The 17577-nt window shown below is 38.2% G+C and overlaps 2 protein-coding genes across 2 annotated transcripts; both read right to left on the reverse strand.

Annotated features, from left to right (window-relative positions):
* Positions 1–939: 939 nt before the first annotated feature.
* On the reverse strand, positions 940–5238 carry LOC107803599 (uncharacterized). Its single transcript, XM_016627347.2, has 2 exons — positions 5039–5238; positions 940–3257 (listed from the first exon to the last, which is right to left on the reverse strand). Exon 2 carries the CDS (start codon positions 3152–3154, stop codon positions 1208–1210), a length of 1947 nt encoding a protein of 648 aa, XP_016482833.1. The 5' UTR covers positions 3155–3257; positions 5039–5238; the 3' UTR covers positions 940–1207.
* Positions 5239–7925: 2687 nt separating this feature from the next.
* Positions 7926–15732, reverse strand: LOC107803601 (uncharacterized). The gene is made up of 6 exons (XM_016627349.2): positions 15498–15732; positions 13570–13642; positions 13385–13478; positions 11119–11226; positions 10938–10995; positions 7926–8709 (listed from the first exon to the last, which is right to left on the reverse strand). The coding sequence occupies exons 1-6, from the start codon at positions 15528–15530 to the stop codon at positions 8251–8253; spliced, it is 825 nt and encodes a 274-aa protein (XP_016482835.1). The 5' UTR covers positions 15531–15732; the 3' UTR covers positions 7926–8250.
* Between the last annotated feature and the right edge of the window lie 1845 nt (positions 15733–17577).

The following is a 17577-nucleotide window of genomic DNA, read 5'->3' on the forward strand; positions in this document are numbered from 1 at the left end:
CAAATGAAAGTATTCGGAGCTTGATCCTTATATATAGGTCTTATTAAATAATTTTTTGTAGCCACTTACTTTCAAATTTTAATTTTAACATTATAAAATTCAAATTTCAAATTTCAAATTTTAAACTTCAAAGTTTAATTCTAAGCCTTAAAAGTTTACAAACACTTAAGTATCAATAACATTGAATAAGAAAAACAAAATTTACTTTAAAAAAAAAAAAAAAAATTCATGGCCCGCTAACAACCCTCTAACAGCCCGCGAACAACCCGCTAACAGCCCTCTAACAACCCGCCAACAGCCGTTAACAATCCTCTAAGCCCGAACCCGGACGGACAAAAAAAACCCCGAAAAAGTACAGCCAGTTAATAGCCCGCTAACAGCCCGCAACGTTAAACGGACGGACTGATTTTTTTTTGTCCAGCCCGTCCCAACCCGCCCGTTAAACACCCCTAATTGATACCTCGTGCGTGGTCATAAAATAGATAAAAGAAAAAGATCTTTGGAATGATACAATGAAAAAGGCAAAGACGGGAAGCTTAACATCAAGCTCTGTCCTTAAAATACAGCAATTTCCCTCCTTGAACCCATCATAAAATGGAGTCCGCTTCTGTTAAAAGAAATGTTTCATTTCTATATCTAATCAACAAGTTCCATGGGCCTCATTCTTACTCCTTTTCATCACAATTTATTGTTAACTCTACTTCTGGAAAACAAATTTACATTTGAATCGACATATTCCGTAACAAATATTGGAGAACTTTTAATCCAACTTGCATGATGGAGTAAACCCACAAGGGTCGTCCCAAAGCAGTTACCAAACACGCCCAGATTTATAAAAGCCCCCAATACAGGGTCAAAGAAACTCGACCCAAACGGGAGGGGGATGAAAACAAGCAATTTTTTTTATCAAGGAAAGAGAATCTAAATTAAGAGGCCAACTTTCAAAATAAATATAAAGATGCATAACTTTAGGTATCATCGGTATTTCCCATCAAATATTAATGTATTCCAGTATAGTAACTTCACAATGCCGTACTGATAGTAAGATATGTAAATGCTAGCTACTGCTTAATGACAAAAATGGCCGCGAAAGAGGATTTGGGTATGTTTGTCACATTTCACGTGTGAGCTTGCTGCGGCTGCTCCTGAACAATAAGAAGATAGAAATTGGAAAAACTAGACTCTGAAGTTTCAACCACCACTAACCTCACACTGCACCTCCTTTCTTGTTCCTGAAGTTCTCTTTGAGTAATGCAAACTTCTTTTTACACTGGTTCATGGTCTTCCCAGGGACTGCAGTTGCAACTCGTTCCCACCGCTGGCTGGTTTCCTTGGGGAAGGTTTTCAGAGCTTGAACTAAAGCTTTTTCTTGAACAGCAGACCATATGTCTGAATCGGAGCTCGAGGAAACCCCGTTTGCAGCAGGTGGATCCTCAGTGTTCTGGCTGTTTGTGTTTTGACTGGGGGGCTCCTGAGAATCAGCTAACTTAGCACTTTCACTTTCAGGCTTGCTACTGTTTTCTACCCCCTCTACTTCTGCTCTTGTGGAAAGAGGAGATGCAATAGTCGGTGCGGGCTTTCTCTTCTCGAGGAAGGAGTCAAAGGCTTTAGCAGAGTCGGGCTTCTGGAGCAGAACTGTTTTTGTAGCCTTCAGGATCTCTTCAACTGTCCTTCCGGTACCAATATACTCAGAAATAACTTCCCATCTTCGAGATGTTCCTTTAGGATACTTCAGCATTCCCTTTCTTAAAAGATCAATTTCTTCCTTGCTCCAAGGTTTCTCCCTTTTCTCACTGCTCATCAGAGAAACTTGTCTTTTACCCTCCAGAGAACCATTTTGATGTGACTTACTCTTTTCGCCCTTATTCGAGTTGTGATCATGTCCAAGTGCCTCCCTGAGAAGTTCAGCTATCATAAGCTCATCCTTTCCATCAGCTTTGTCGCATAAGTTCCTCAGTTGCTCAATGTCAAGTGACATGCATAGGCCTTCTACATCATCATCAGCTAGCCCAAGCAAATGCTGGGACAAAACAGGAGCTGCAAGGGTTCTTAAACGGCTCCGCTCCTTTCGCAACAATTTCTTTTCTTTCTCCTTCAACTTCTTCTGCTGCAAAGCCACTTCGGCAGCTCTTTTTCCCTCCTCTTCCTTCTTACGCTTTTCCTCTTCAGCAATCCTAGCTGCTTCTTCCTCCTGTAATTTCTTTGCCAGTAGTTTAGCTTCCTTCTTTTTCTGCTTCTCTGCTTTCTCTGCTTCTTTTCTTCCCAGGATTCTAGGGTCCCTCTTATAGGCATTGTCAACAAGTGTGCGTACCCTAGCAGTTTCTTCTTTTCTAGCCTTCTCTGATAGTTTCGCATTCTGCCTCTCCATCCACCTCCTATGATCACGAGATTCAGCTTGTTCAAGGTCAAACTCATCAGCATGTGGGAACTCTCTCCAGCTTTTGAAGATGTACCAGAAATTATAAAAGTTATCCACTTCTTTAATTGGAGTATTCTCATCACCCAATGAAGGGACAGGTTGGGTGACAGACCAACGTCCATTCCTCAAAAATGCAGGTCCAAAGACCTTAAAAAAATCTTGTGGAGCACATTCAGTTGGGATTTCATCATCAAATTCATCTGTGGAATCATAAATCCTTCTTCTAACGGGGTCAATAAGAACCTCATATGCTTCCTGAATAGCTTTGAAGTGGTTTTCTATTTCCTCCTTCTTAGCTTGTTTTGCAGCTTCAGTTTCCTCGGCTAGAAGAAGAGAAGCCAGCTTGTCAGGATGATGCCTCAATGCAGCATCACGGTAGCTCTTCCTTATCTGATCCTCAGAAGCAAGATATCTTAAATGGCTCAACCCTAACAATGCATAATGATCTTGTACCTTTTCCCCAGTAGAAGATTTCTTTTTACCCTTAGAGCTGTATGATTCTGATGAATATGTAAATGACTGTTCCTTTTCAGTAGGAACATCTTCTTTACCATCTTTGGAGTCTTCTTTCTCAACATGCCCACTCAGTCTAAGAGCAGCAGAATGAAAAGCAAGCCCAGCAGGCTCATATTTGAGAGCTTTATTAGGAAAGCAGTTTGAGGAAATATAGATTGGCTCACCATTTATAAGCTCTTCTGAGTATGAAATAAGACGGACGCTACTCCTGGAAGCCATAGAGAAAGTTTAGCCCTCAAGTTTAGAAGATGAATATGAACACATCTACCAACTACTACACTTAGGGCAGGAGATGAGAGCGCAGCCTTTTACAGTCTCCAGCCTGCATTGAGGAAAAATAATTACAAACACATCAAAGAATAAGTCAAAGACAATGTGGAGAGTGGGAAATAATAGTTATCCATCATCACAAAAGAAGTGCATGTCTTACTGCATGCAGCAGATTGAAAAAATCACTAAGAAAAGAATACTTCATGGCTATACCAGGTATTTGGCAGGCTTAGTTGGGTTGTTACAAACATTAGATGCATGAGTCCATTTATTCTTCTGGTTAAAACTTTAATGGGCCAGCAGTTGTGACATTTACGAAGGGTCAACCTCCAACTTATTACTTCCTGGCCTCTGTTTACACAACATTATATGCTTGTGTGGATAGTAGCCACTAAAAGGGTGTTGGCTGCCCGAGTATGCATAAGTCATAGATTTAAAGAACCTCCAGTTGTAAAAATCTCCTAATTTGTCTAGTAGTATTGAAATGAAATGAACATAAATAGAACAAAAAGATACAGGATGGGGCTCAGGCATAGTTGATTGATATATTTCATGAAAGTGTTGAGGCACCAAAACAAAGTGGAGTAAGATTAGTACAACAGCTTCATAGGACAAAATGTTGGAATACGAAAATAGAGGGGATGATTGCATCAGGGTAGGCTGCCTACATCACACCATAGGGTGCGGCCCTTTCCATGACCCCCCGTGAATGCATGATGCTTCATGATGCTTCATGCACGGGGCTGCCTTTTTAATGAAAATAGAGGGGGACCATGTTGCTTTTGATATCTTGATATACTTCATCACAGTTTGAAAGCAGCAAGAAAATAAAATGATTATACGACCAACACTTTCCATCAACAAACAATCTGGGTAATCAAAAACTTAATCACATGTCAACTGATTCAAGACTGCCAAAATCATACAGCTTGGCTTAGAAAGTACGCTTCAAAACCTGAGTTGAATAGGTTCCAAAAATTCGGTCTGGAACCAAATTGCATGTATCGAAACTAAAGTTTATAAGTAACTCCAAGAAAAAGATGAAATCACCAATCTTTCTCCACGGGAAAATGCAGTTGACAAAGCTATTGAAATTTAGAGCATCAATAAATCATTTTGTCAAGCTACAATCAAAAGAATTCATCATAATACTTGATCCATGACCTTGATCATATCCTCGGATACAAACAAAGTCACAATGTACATTCAGTACCAATGAAATCCGTTTTACTTATACAAGCACACAAAAATTACTTTGTCCAAACAGTACCACTTTCCATTCAACTTTATTAAAACATATACAAAATTACTCCACCCCAAAATTATAGAATCTTTTTGCTTTTCAATGATCAATTTGGTCTAAAAGCGGACATGTACTAATCCACTTGGAAATAAAATTCAGAAACTTCCCGAGCAGTACTATGAGTAACCTTTTCTCCAAAGTCTTAGTCAAAACTTTCTTCATATTAATAAAATGAGAATAACAAATAAACATACATAGACACAGGTTTAAGTTTCAGGAATAAGCTAACAAATAGAACCAAAAAAATCAGCATTAAACATTTGATTCCCTTTTCATAACAAGACCAAATAGGGAGAAAAAACACCGACACAGAAGCAAATAGAAGAAATTACAAGTATCTATTAAACAGGAACAAAAATCAGCATTATTAAAAAGGTAAAAATAAAAATAACGTTGTATAGATTCGAGAGAAGCTATATTGAGCACATCGCATTAAATCGTTTCTTCTTTGTTCAGATAAAAATAAGCGCATAACTTTATAACTGATAAAAAGCAAAAGCAAAAACAAAAAACATAGGGACGGATATTACCTTTTCTGATAATCTAATTTTGACGCTGATCTTAAAAACGGATCAAGTAGTGGTGTTAATGGAGAGATAAGAGAAAGTGGCAGAAGGAGGAGGGCAGAGGAGCTAGGGTTTAGTTTGCGGAGCTCAGCTGCCTCAACCAGCTGAAAAGAAAAAGGAAGATGCATGTGGTTGATTGTTGAGATTTATACCTAATTGTGTCTGCGGAAACAGTCTATGGGCTGGGTTAGTAAGAACCTAGACATTTATACCGTGGGCCTGGACCAGTAAAAAGCGGAGAAATGGGCTCTATCAATTCCTACAAGTGATTTGAATACCGTCATCTATCTTTTTGTCGTAAAATAACTAAGGTTTGGTCATGCATTTCAAAGAAAAAAAAAAGAGCTACCGTAAATAAATAACAACAACAACAACCCAGTAAAGTCTCACAAGTGGGGTCTGGAGAGAGTAGAGTGTACGCAGACCTTACCCCTACCCCAAGGGGTAGAGAGGTTGTTTCCGATAGACCCTCACCTCAAGCAGACGAAAAGACAATATATCAGTACTAACAGCAGAAGGCATAAAAATAGTAACAGAATCAAAAGTACCAGAAAATAGATGAAAGAAAGGTCCGGTACTATGAAAAGTAAAAGAGAAGTGTGGACACAACAATAACCACTAGCACTCTAGGACACAACCCTGTGAGACTAGCCTCTCATCCGGTGCGGAGTAGCAAAGAGCTCCGCTACCCCCTATCCTATAACCCTAATGCTAGACCTCCATACTTTTCTATCAAGGGCCATGTCCTCAGAAATCTGAAGCCTCGCCATGTCCTGCCTGATCACCTATCCCCAATACTTCTTGGGTCGCCCTCTGCCTCTTCTTATACTTGTCAAAGCCAACCGCTCATATCTCCTAACTGGGGCGTTTGGACTTCTCCTCCGCACATGTCCGAACCATCTGATCCTAGCTTCCCGCATCTTGTCATCTATCGAGGCCACGCCCACCTTCTCCCAAATATCTTCATTCCTAATCTTATCCATCCTAGCGTGCCCGCACATCCACCTCAACATCCTCATTTCTGCTAATTTCATCCTCTGGATATGCGAGTTCTTAACCGGCCAACACTCTGCCCCATACAACATGGCTGGTGTAACCTCTCCTCTATAAAATTTACCTTTGAGCCCCAGTGACACCTTCTTGACATATAGGACTCCAGATGCTAACCTCCACTTCATCCATCCCACCCCTATACGGTGCGCAATATCTTTGTCGATCTCCTCGTCCCCTTGTATAACCGACCCAAGATACTTGAAACTGCTTCTCTTGGGGATGACCTGTGATTCAAGCATCACGTCCATACCCACTTCCCTCGACTCGGCGTTGAACTTGCACTCTAGGTATTCTGTTTTAGTTCTGCTAAACTTGAAACCTTTAGACTCAAGGGCATGTCTCCAAACCTCCAGTCTCTCGTTAACGCCGCCTCGCGTCTCATCAATCAAAACTATGTCGTCAGCGAATAACATACATCATGGCACCTCCCCTTGAATATGGTGCATCAGTGTGTCCATTACCAGGACAAATAAAAATAGGCTAAGCACAGATCCTTGGTGAAGCCCCATAACAACCGGAAAATGCTCGGAGTCGCCTCTCATTGTCCTAAACCGGGTCTTAGCTCCCTCATACATGTCTTTAATCGCCCTAATGTAAGCAACCGGCACGCCTTTTGCCTCCAGGCATCTCCAAAGAACCTCCATAAGTACCTTGTTATACGTTTTCTCCAGGTCAATAAACACCATGTGCAAATCATTCTTCTTATCCCTCTAATGTTCCACCAACCTCCTAATAAGGTGGATAGCCTCCGTAGTTGAACGACCCGGCATGAACCCGAACTGGTTATCAGATACAGACACAGTTCTCCTCACCCTCTTTTCCACCACCCTCTCCCAAACTTTCATGGTATGACTTAGTAACTTGATACCCCTATAGTTGTTACAACTCTGGATATCGCCTTTGTTCTTGTACAATAGTACCATCCTGCTCCACCTCCACTCGTCCGACATCCTCTTCGTCCTGAGAATAATATTTAACAGCCTAGTCAGCCACTCCAAACCTTCTCTGCCCACACTCCTCCAAAATTCAATAGGAATTTCGTCTGGTCCGGTCGCTCTATCCCTCCTCATCATACGCATAGTCCACACGACCTCCTCAACCCTAATGCGTCTACAGTACCCAAATGCTATCCGTCTGTTATATATATACCTTCTTTTATCCCAATTTAAATGTCTATATCTTATTGGTAAGGAGAGTTATGTACTGTTGACCAAGTGTAGTATTACTAGGCGTCTTGTAATAATACTTCATACATTTCAATTTATGTGAACCTATTTGACTAGGCATGTAATTTAAGAAAAATAGAGAACCCTTTTGAACTTGTGGTGTAAAATGAGTCACATTGTGTGGCTATAAATCACTTTAAAAAGGTAAATTATTTACAAATATAGAAAGGGGTCATTCTTCTTAACACGGACTAAAAAAGAAATGAGTTCATATTACTTCTTAGTATATTGATCACTTTTGACAGGAGCGTTTAGGATTTGCCTAGTTAAATGACAGCTATAAATCTTCTGACATCAAGGAAGAGAGTTTCTGAATGTTAATAAGAAACTCACAATAGATCGATCCATCATCAAAATGGTATTCCAGTTTGTTTTGCTTTAAGCTGATAAAAATGATTCAAAATAAGAGAAGAGTAACCAGCAGGATGGTTAAAGTTAAGTATCAAAATGTGTGTAGAACAAGAGACCAGCATAACTTTGATATTATGTATGCTGGAGTAGGCAATAATGTAGTAGGGGCACTTCAAAGGGCACTTTAACCCCTTCTAGTTTTCGAAAATTTTATGGCACCCTTTTTCAGCAGAAGTCAAGGACTAATATTATGTAAATCGAATAAAGATACAAACTAGTTATCCCTCGCTATTTCATACAGTAACTGGTACATGGAGTGCTGGTTGGAGAGCAACACGCATTTCCTACTTATTTCTACTGGAAAGAGGAAACGGTTAGAGACCATTACAAGACTGGAGTCACAAAGACAACTAAGAAATACATATACTGCAACAAATCACAAAGGGAGGCAGAGGGATTCATGTCCTTTATGTTAGGGCCCATAGGAACTTGCTACCAAATAAATAGCATATGCTGAATAGACCATTTGTTTGTTATTTTATCTGTCTACTCTTCATCATAATCTTCTTCCTCCTCCGCCAAACTTGAATTAAGTTGTGACATATGGACAGGGTCGATAACCATTCTCTCCATCTCGAGAGACCATTGGGGGCCTTCCTCCACTTTCTCATTGGCAGGCCTTGGCGATGGATTGCAGGCTGCTATATCTGGTGCAGCTGATTTATCAACGCTTTCATCTACGTTGACCTTCAGATCAGGAGTTGTTACAACTGAACTTTCCCTGTCACAAGCACTGGAATCCTGTTTAGGTGATCCCTTCGGTTCAGTGCAGTTTTCTGTGTGAGTTCCAGGGTTTGGATTCTGCAAACCACTCTGCTGAACAGATGTGCAGGATTCAAGCTGCATATCAGGCCGCGAGAGCTCCCTATCAGCACGTCCCCGGCCACGACCTCTTCCTCTACCCCTACCTCTTCCCCTACCACTACTGCTAGCATGACACGTCTCCTGCAGGAAAAAAATGCCATTCACGTCATGAATTGATAACAGAAAATATAAAGTGATCACTGTACACTGTAAGCTGATTACTATGTGAAAACATCATGCTTTCACAACTCTCATGACAACCACAAATGATTGTGTTATCACATTATACAAAAAACACCTGATCTGTGATATGCGACATGCGACATTGCCTTATCACATTGCATCTTCCTCCTTATTTAATTATGCCATATAAAAACGCTAACTAACTGAGAGAAACAATAACATACACCTCAATGTCAAGGTAGTTGGGTCAGTGATAAGAATCCTTTATCCGTATTGCTCCATTTAAAACCAACTTAATTCCAATATCCCATAATTTGGGTTATCTAACACTAAGTTATTTTCATTTTCTATTGACATATAAATCTTTAACAGATTAAAAATAAATAAAAAATGAGTGCAACCTTAGTTTAATCTACATCACTCTCTTGGAGAAAACTCAACTGCAATGAGTGAAAGTGTTGGTGCAACTCTAAATAAATTCTCGATTCATATAAGGAAGGGAAAAGGGTCAAATTTACCCCTGAACTTTCGAAATTGTCTGCATTTGTCCTCCGTAAATAGTCGGGGTCATCCGCACCCCTGCCGTTACAAAAGTGGCACAAATTTGCCCTTCTGAGTTATGACTAACGGTCAGCTATTAAAAGATTAATTAGTCATTAAATATCTTATTTGCACCAGCAAAGTGTGACATGTGGCTTAAAATTAACCCACACCCCTATCCCCTCCCCCTTTTCCTGTTAAAATAATCATCATCTTCCTCCTTTCTACTCTCACCAGACTCGCTCTCGGCCGATCCCGTCTCTCTTTCACTTTAATATACTTGGAGGCCTCTGAAACAAAATAACCTAACAGGTTCGAGCTTTATCTAGCTTCTAGTCCAAAAAAGCAAGAAAGCTCAAATCTTTGGCAAGTATGGCTTAGATGCTCCCTTTCTGCACAATAAGGAAAGAAAACTCCAACTATTATCCAATCCATAAAGCTATATGGAAGGTAGTTGACAAAGTAATAAAAGCCAACTTACAACTTCTGCAATAAAGTGAAAGAGTAAGCACAGGGGTGGATAAAACGTATGGCAGGTTTAATGGGGCTTTTCAGATTCAGAGAGAAACAACCAATTAAACTAAAAAACTTTATATGAATTACAGAAATCCCATTACATAAATTAAGATCAAGGGCCAAAATTAACAATTTTCAAGATATAGAAATTTCTTTCTTCACCATACGAACCAGAAATTACTAGAGACGGGAATTGTTGACATCCCATAGAACAAAAATATGGCAAGTATTTTGTCTCGGCTGACGGATGACAACTGCTGCAAGCGGCGGCAGCAAAAACGATAACCAAATCGGAGAGGTTGAGGAACAGCATAGTTTCTTTAAAATAGGCGACCATGCTTATATCAGCGATGATAATTGTAAATGTTTGAAGAACGATCTTTAACTGCAAACAAGCATACATTGTTTGGTCCTTCCTCAACCAATGAAAGAGAGAGAAGGGATGGCTGGAAGGGGGGTAGGAGCGGGTCTAGTAAAGAGACGAAGAAGGCGGTGACAATACTTTTGGAAGGAAGGGGGAGGGGGTTAAGGGTGAGGGTTAATTTTTAAGCCACATGTCACTTGCTGATGCAAATAAGATATTTAGTGACTAATTAATCTTTTAATTGTTGACTTTTAGTCAAAAGGGCAAATTTGTGCAACTTCTGTAACAGCAGGAGTACGAACGACCCCAACTATTAATGGAGGGTAAGATCATCTCGCAAAGTTCAGGGGCAAATTTGACCCTTTTTCCTAAAATGAAACCCATAAGATGGTCAAAAGTAAACAGTTGATGTCCATTCTATATAAAACCTTATCTCCAAAAAAAAAAGGTTATCACTAACTAATGGATAGAACATTATTTCTAACTAAAAGATAAAGATTAAGAGAATCAAAGATATTGATAGTGCAATGTTTTCTTGAGCTAAATCAGTTTGTCTCGTGAAAACTTCATCTCAGAAAATGAGATCATCAGCAATTACTTGTTGATATTATTACTACATTCAGAGCATTTTTTATTCTTTGAGAGAACTAAATGTTTTTTCATTAGCAATAATTAAATGATTTACAATAAATAAGTTCTTTTTCAGTTTTTAGCCTGAGCAATTACGAGGAATTTAAACTAGAAGAGTCAACAAAGGCTTTCTCACCGTCCTGCTCCTTTTGAACTCATCCTCACTGTCATGATGTTCTTCCATTGCAACTTTCCTGATAAAACAGTATATGATTTTGCAAAGTTTGTCACCTTGGAAGTGTAAGTCAAATAATCAACTGAATAGAAGAAAAACTACCAACTTTAACATTATAAGACGAACAAGAAATGATCCTAACCTTCTTTTTGGCATTTCACCAGCAGCATCAGAATGGCCATAATCAGGAACCTTGCTGACAACTTCCCGAAGAAAGTCAAACACGTTGTAGCTTTGTACACAATGCTTTCTACAAATAGATGTTAGATGCAATCAGTATGGATGTAATAGGATAAATGAACCAACAAGCACATTATCTCCGAATTGACAAGTGAGTGAGAAAGGCAGCATCACCCTACTTAACCTGCACAGAAAGACGTGTTCTGGTAGTAGGAGTGGGATCTTTCAGCACATTGCAGAAGAAAAAAAATGATGCATTAGCTAACACAGATTAAAGATGACATGAACATTAAAAGAGGATCTGTGAAATGCATTGAATTCTAAATTCTATGCATAACATTCTTTAGAGTACTATTTTCAATTTGTTAGACAATTCCAAGGTGTATTAGTAATGTTGAAGTTTAATTGCTTTATGTTGCAGCAGCTAGCCTTCAAGGAATGCTCAGGAAGCAAGTCCATTACAGCTGCCAGCTGGTTTGACAGAGAGTTATTGCTTGATTTGGTTGTTCTTCTTCCCTTAGCCCCCAAATTTTCAGGAGGCCGAAAGTTGGCTTGTTCTAATGCCAAACTGTTTCCCTTTGTATAACTATTTTGTGTGCTTAAAGCATGAACAGTTTCAGCATGAAGAATTCCTTAAAGTTTCTTAGAATTTCATTTTTTTTATAAAGAATCTTGAAATTTCATATGTGACTGTTTCCCCTAATCCTCCTAGCATTTGAGGTTAGGATTTACAGAACATAAACAGTGTGGCAATTCAAGTCGTTCTGCAGCCTTTCGCTCTTAACTAAGTCTTTTAACTCTAACAGCTAGTACTCAGTCCCCCTACAGATTAATTACAAGATCACCTGATAACTGATTTTGATCAGTAGTGTCTCTCAAGCTACAGGAAGATCAAAAACAACCCAAGCATAAGACTGTCAGGATATCAATACACAGCAAAATTTTGTCATCTGTACATGTTCGCACTCACAAATAAAGCATTTTTTACATAAGGTCCCATGAGTATCAGCAAAAAGGAAGAAAAAAATTAAGAAATAAGTTGAAGTAGAGCAATGGAATAAAGTACATTCATTGGCATTTGATGTACTAGCAAAAGATAACGAAACTCTCGATTGGAACTGCACAGCTGAAGTGGAGACAAACACTAACTTATGCTTTACTGTTAGAGAATGCACTTATCCCTCATTGGTTGCATAAGGGTTTTGCAAATACAAGGAGTTTATAATGTCTTGGGCCACTCCACCCATTGTCTTAAGGTTTTGAGTTGGATGCTTTGATTCCATGTGAAAGAATCTGAGCATCCAATCCAAAACCTTAAGGTAACAGGTTGACAAGAATTTAAATCTTCAACACACGTGAAAACCCTAGAACTGGGTTACACGTGCTGTTGGAGAATAAACTTGTTCCTCATTGGTTGCGTGAGCATTTCCAAAAGGGTTTAAATGTCCTAGACCACTCCACCTATTGCATAAAGGTTTTGGGCAGGTAGCTCGGATTCTTTCAGACATAAGATACTGCACCATGTTAAGAGGAAGCCATGATACTCCACTATTGTCAAAAAGACGTCATGATTTCTAGAACATCTCAGTTGGCTTGCAGTAGAGATTGGCAGACTTGAAGAGAGCATGTAAGAAATGAACAGCAATAGCCAAACAAGTTTCCAATGACAGAAAGAGATGAGAAAAAATAGCACTACAGTGGCAGATATTTTCAGAGAAAGAATCAAAAAGACTGAACAGGTTTTCACCAAAAGCACCACAACTATGAAGACTAGGGTCCTCTCATCAATCAAACATGTTAAAAACAATAATGGCACTGAGATGAAGCACTCTGCAGAAATAAATTCATCAAATGTTAAAGACATGTACTAGCAGACCTATATACAAGGCAAGTGCATTTCTTGAAACAAGCCCGAGAACTTAGAAGACAACCAAGATAACATGTGCATATTGAAATCTAATTACCTTCCTAGTAAAGCCATAATGATTTTATGTTTCATCTATGCAATATAATACAAAAACTACATAAGAATCGGAAGGCCTGAGGATAAGCACAAGTCTGAAGCACTGCTCAACACAGCCAAGTCGATTATCAGGATTAAGTTACCATACACAACAACAAATTAACCAGATCAGAAATCAGTGAGGAGATTGAATAGATAACGGCTCATTATTAGCTTCCAGATCTGATCTATACAGATGAATGGAGATTTTCGTAAAGTCACTCACAAATGCAGTGAATTAACAGTCTTTGCTCCTCTTCTAAGAGTTATGTCATATGTCCGATCACAAAGGTCTTGTAAGAATAACTCCAAGGCTTTTGCTGCATTTAATGCCAAGAGGAGAAGGGTTAGAAAAAGATACCAACGAGCAACGAGTAAATTGACGATGGACAAACATTATATGGGACTTACACACTAGAACAGGCACTGCCATTGCAATCTTACCAACATCCTCATCAGCTTGCATAATCTTCTTGATCCGGGCCTAAACGTTTTTCATGAAGAAATGGAGATATCTCAGATATTCAACATTTGATAGAACTAAAAGCTGAGAAGCAAATAATAATGACGAATATAACAATAAGAACATCAATGATAACAAATAAAAAAGACTTGAATCTGATTAGACGTTCTTCTACGTGTTTTCCATGTTAATCCTCCAAGCCCATCCTTTTCTTTCTTAATCGAAGGAAGAGTTATTCACTGAAACAGAGACCCTACTTGAATCAGAAATGTAGTAACTCAGATCCTATAGAGGCACCAGCATATCTGTTCATTTAACACACAGTTTTATTTTTATTTTTTATAAGGTCATTTAACACACAGATAAGAGAGAGCCCACTTCTTGTCACAAAATGCACCTCTTATGGGCAGACAGACTGGCACAAGGATAATCCACCCCTTGATATGATTGATAACTCGGACATAAAACTGTACTTAATGTGTCTGCACAGAACTCCCAAAAAAAAAAAGGCAAATAGTAGGCTGTCGCAGTGCCAATTAAGAAGAGTGATTAAGAGGTTAACACACTTGATACGATTGATTTGAGGTAATCTCCCATCACGATAAGAAATGCCACTTCTGGAATATAGAACTATTTTTCCCTTCGTTGGCAGCTAGAACAATGCTAACACAGCCATCATTATTAGGCCATTGCACATTTTCACTAGGTGTGTTTTTCATTGCTCTTGGCAATAGACACATCCCAACAATTACTTCTTCGAAATACGGCCTCAATGTCCACAACAGCCATTTTTTGTCAAGTTTGAATGAGTTGGCTTTTAATGCTTGCCCTGCGCTAGTTAAGGTTAATAGGTTCACGACTAAAACAAAAACGTACAACCCATTTCGTTCAAACAGTTAGCTCCAAACGGCTAACCCCATCTATCATTCGCATGTCCAATGCGACAATGCTCATGAAACTTCCTTCTATTTCCACAGTTACTGATACTTTTTAACCACCAAAGCAGCAGAAAGAATTAATATAAGCTGAAAAAGTTCCAAATGCTCCCAAGGTATTACACTGTAAAACAATTCACAGCAAAATGTAACTTGCTGATTTGTCTTTCTGTATCCAACAATAATCCACCTTAACTACCACAGATGACATGCCACATCACGGCACTGCCTCACTTAAGTCATTTCAAGGACCAAAATACAGCGACAAAAACTCTACGACTACGCCTCAGTCCCAAATAAGCCGGAGTTGGCTATACTAATCCTCAGTGACCATGTTACTCCATATAAACTCATCAGAGACCAATATTATCCAAAATAAATATAATAATATAATATATTAAATTAAAAAGTACTAGAGGTTCATTACATTTTCTAGTGATGTACAAATCTTTGAAAGTCTAAACAACTCCTAGGAAAAACATAGTTACGTAAAGTAAAAGCAAGTATAAAGCCAGTAAGACTAGCAGCAAAACCAATAGATTGAAGCAATTACTTTAACCCACAATACCAAATCCTAGCTCTTATACTTTTTCTTTGGCTACACTAAGCTTATCCAATTCTGACCAGTAGTTCAACCAAAAATTACCATGTCCCTAAAAAGGCTCAAAATTTCAACTTGAAGTTACCATATACGTGATAATTTGAACGCGAATTTTATGACGAGCCAATGTACAAGTGAAGTCAAAATTCAAGCTATCCGTTGAGCAACAACCCTAGAAACCCGACCCACTAAGCAAAATAGCTCCAGCTAAAAAGCTAATAAAATACCAGATTCATTGAAATTAGCAGAGCCCATATGCAGATCAAGGCGAATATAAGTAAAATAAAAAGAAAAACAAAATGCATTAGAGAGGAAAGAGTGAAAAAGTAGAGCAGCTCACCGCAGGGAAGCGAGTGTCGAGTTTTTTCCTCATGACAAAAATCAGATTCTGGACATTCAGAAATTGGGAGAATCTGAGGGATAATAAAATAAATTAGAGAATCTTAAGAGAAGTAAATTTGTGAAATTGGGAAGAATCAGAAGAACGCAATCATTGCGAGTGAGAGAGAGAGAGAGGGCAAATCGAAGGTATTTTTCAATTGAAAAGAAAAGGGAATTTTTCAGACTTGTCGTACAGGTCCTTTTACCAAACGACATTTCAATTTGAGACCCATTTTGCTTTGTGTTTTCTTCTATTTAACTTTTATTTTGGAAAAAAAAGTAGGAGATGTTATAAAATAAAGACGGTAAAGTAAATATAAGTACAGAGAGAAACTTATATATTATTCAACTTCAAACTGATGTGTATAATGAACTGAAAACTTCTCTATTTATAGAATAAATGAAGCAATTGCGAGGCTTTTCTTGAGATGCTTGTAAGGTGTCTACATAAGCTGTTTGCAACCTGTCTGTTTAATAAAAAGTTACCGCAAATTATTTTATTGAGTTGCTTGCAACATGCCTGCATCAGCTGTTTGTAGATAAACTTCAATAGAATACCAAACATATAATCTTCTTCACTATAGCGGAGTAATAGATGGACATCCACATTATAATTATTTTCATAATACTTCCCATTGGATGTTCATCAAAAGATAATGTGCCTCTTTTAAACTTTACTAGGAAAAATTCAGTGAAAAAAATCCTAATGAAGGAAAAAGAGTACACATATTTAGTAATACACAATTCTAGCCGCCTCATTAAAAACCTTACAAGAAAAACCCCATTGGAAAAATCTTAGTAAGGAAAAAAGAGAACAACACGTATTTCACCCTCCTAATGAAAACCTTGTTCCAAATATTTGAGTCTCCGCATTCCAATCTTGTATACCATCTTCTCAAAAGTTGAAGTTGGCAAAGATTTAGTGAACAAATCTGTTGGATTTTCACTTGAACGGATTTGTTGCACATCGATGTCACCATTTTTCTGAAGATCATGTGTGTAGAATAATTTTGGTGACATGTGTTTCGTTCTATCTCCTTTTATAAATCCTCTCTTTAATTGGGCTATGCATGCAGCATTGTTTTCGTATAAAATTATGGATCTTTTATCATATTCCAAACCATATTTTTCTTGAATAAAATGAATCACTGATCTCAACCATACGTATTCCCTACTTGCTTCATGAATAGCTATTATCTCAGCATGATTTGAAGAGGTAGCAACAATAGATTGCTTTTTGGAGCACCATGATATGACAGTACCTCCACATATAAATACGTATCCGGTTTGAGATCGAGCTTTATGGGGATCAAATAAATAACCTGCATCTGCATAACCAACAAGATTTGCACTACCTTTGTTAGCATAAAACAAACTCATATCAAGAGTTCCCTTTAAATATCGCAAAATATGTTTAATCTCATTCCAATATCTCTGTGTAGGAGAAGAGCTATATCTTGCTAGTAAATTAACAAAAAATGTTATGTCAGGCCTTGTAGCATTAGCAAGATATATAAGTGCACCAATTGCACTGAGATATGGTGTTTCAGGACCAAAGAGTTTGTCATCCTCTTTTGGAGGTCGGAACGGGTCCTTATTCACTTTAAGTGATCGAACAACTATTAGTGTACTCAATGGGTGCGCTTTGTCCATGTAAAAGCGTTTTAAGACCCTTTCTGTATAGGCAGATTGATGTATAAAGATCACGTCCGCTAAATGTTCAATTTGCAGACCAAGATAAAGTTTTGTCTTTCCAAGATCTTTCATCTCAAATTCATTCTTAAGATATTCAGTTGCCTTTTAGAGCTCTTATGGAGTTCCAACAAGATTTATATCATCAACATAAACAACAAGTATAACAAATTCTGATACCATTTTCTTTATAAAAATATATGGACAAATAACATCATTTATGTAACTCTCTTTCAACAAATATTCACTAAGGCGATTATACCACATGCGCCCAGATTGCTTTAAATCGTACAAAGATCTTTGTAATCTGATTGAATACATTTCTCAAGATTTTGAATTTGCTTCAG

The sequence above is a fragment of the Nicotiana tabacum genome, chromosome 19 (assembly GCF_000715075.1).
Source record: "Nicotiana tabacum cultivar K326 chromosome 19, ASM71507v2, whole genome shotgun sequence".
Lineage (NCBI taxonomy): Eukaryota > Viridiplantae > Streptophyta > Magnoliopsida > Solanales > Solanaceae > Nicotiana > Nicotiana tabacum.

What these genes read in the sequence shown, in the direction of transcription:
- LOC107803599 (XM_016627347.2), bottom strand. Translation starts at nt 3,154, where the DNA reads ATGGCTTCCAGGAGTAGCGTCCGTCTTATTTCATACTCAGAAGAGCTT.
- LOC107803601 (XM_016627349.2), bottom strand. Translation starts at nt 15,530, where the DNA reads ATGAGGAAAAAACTCGACACTCGCTTCCCTGCG. An exon ending in GGCAGTGCCTGTTCTAGTGT is followed by an intron (nt 13,479 to 13,569) that starts GTAAGTCCCATA and finishes CATTAAATGCAG; the next exon opens with CAAAAGCCTTGGAGTTATTC. An exon ending in ACTGTTAATTCACTGCATTT is followed by an intron (nt 11,227 to 13,384) that starts GTGAGTGACTTT and finishes ATCTATTTGTAG; the next exon opens with AAAGCATTGTGTACAAAGCT.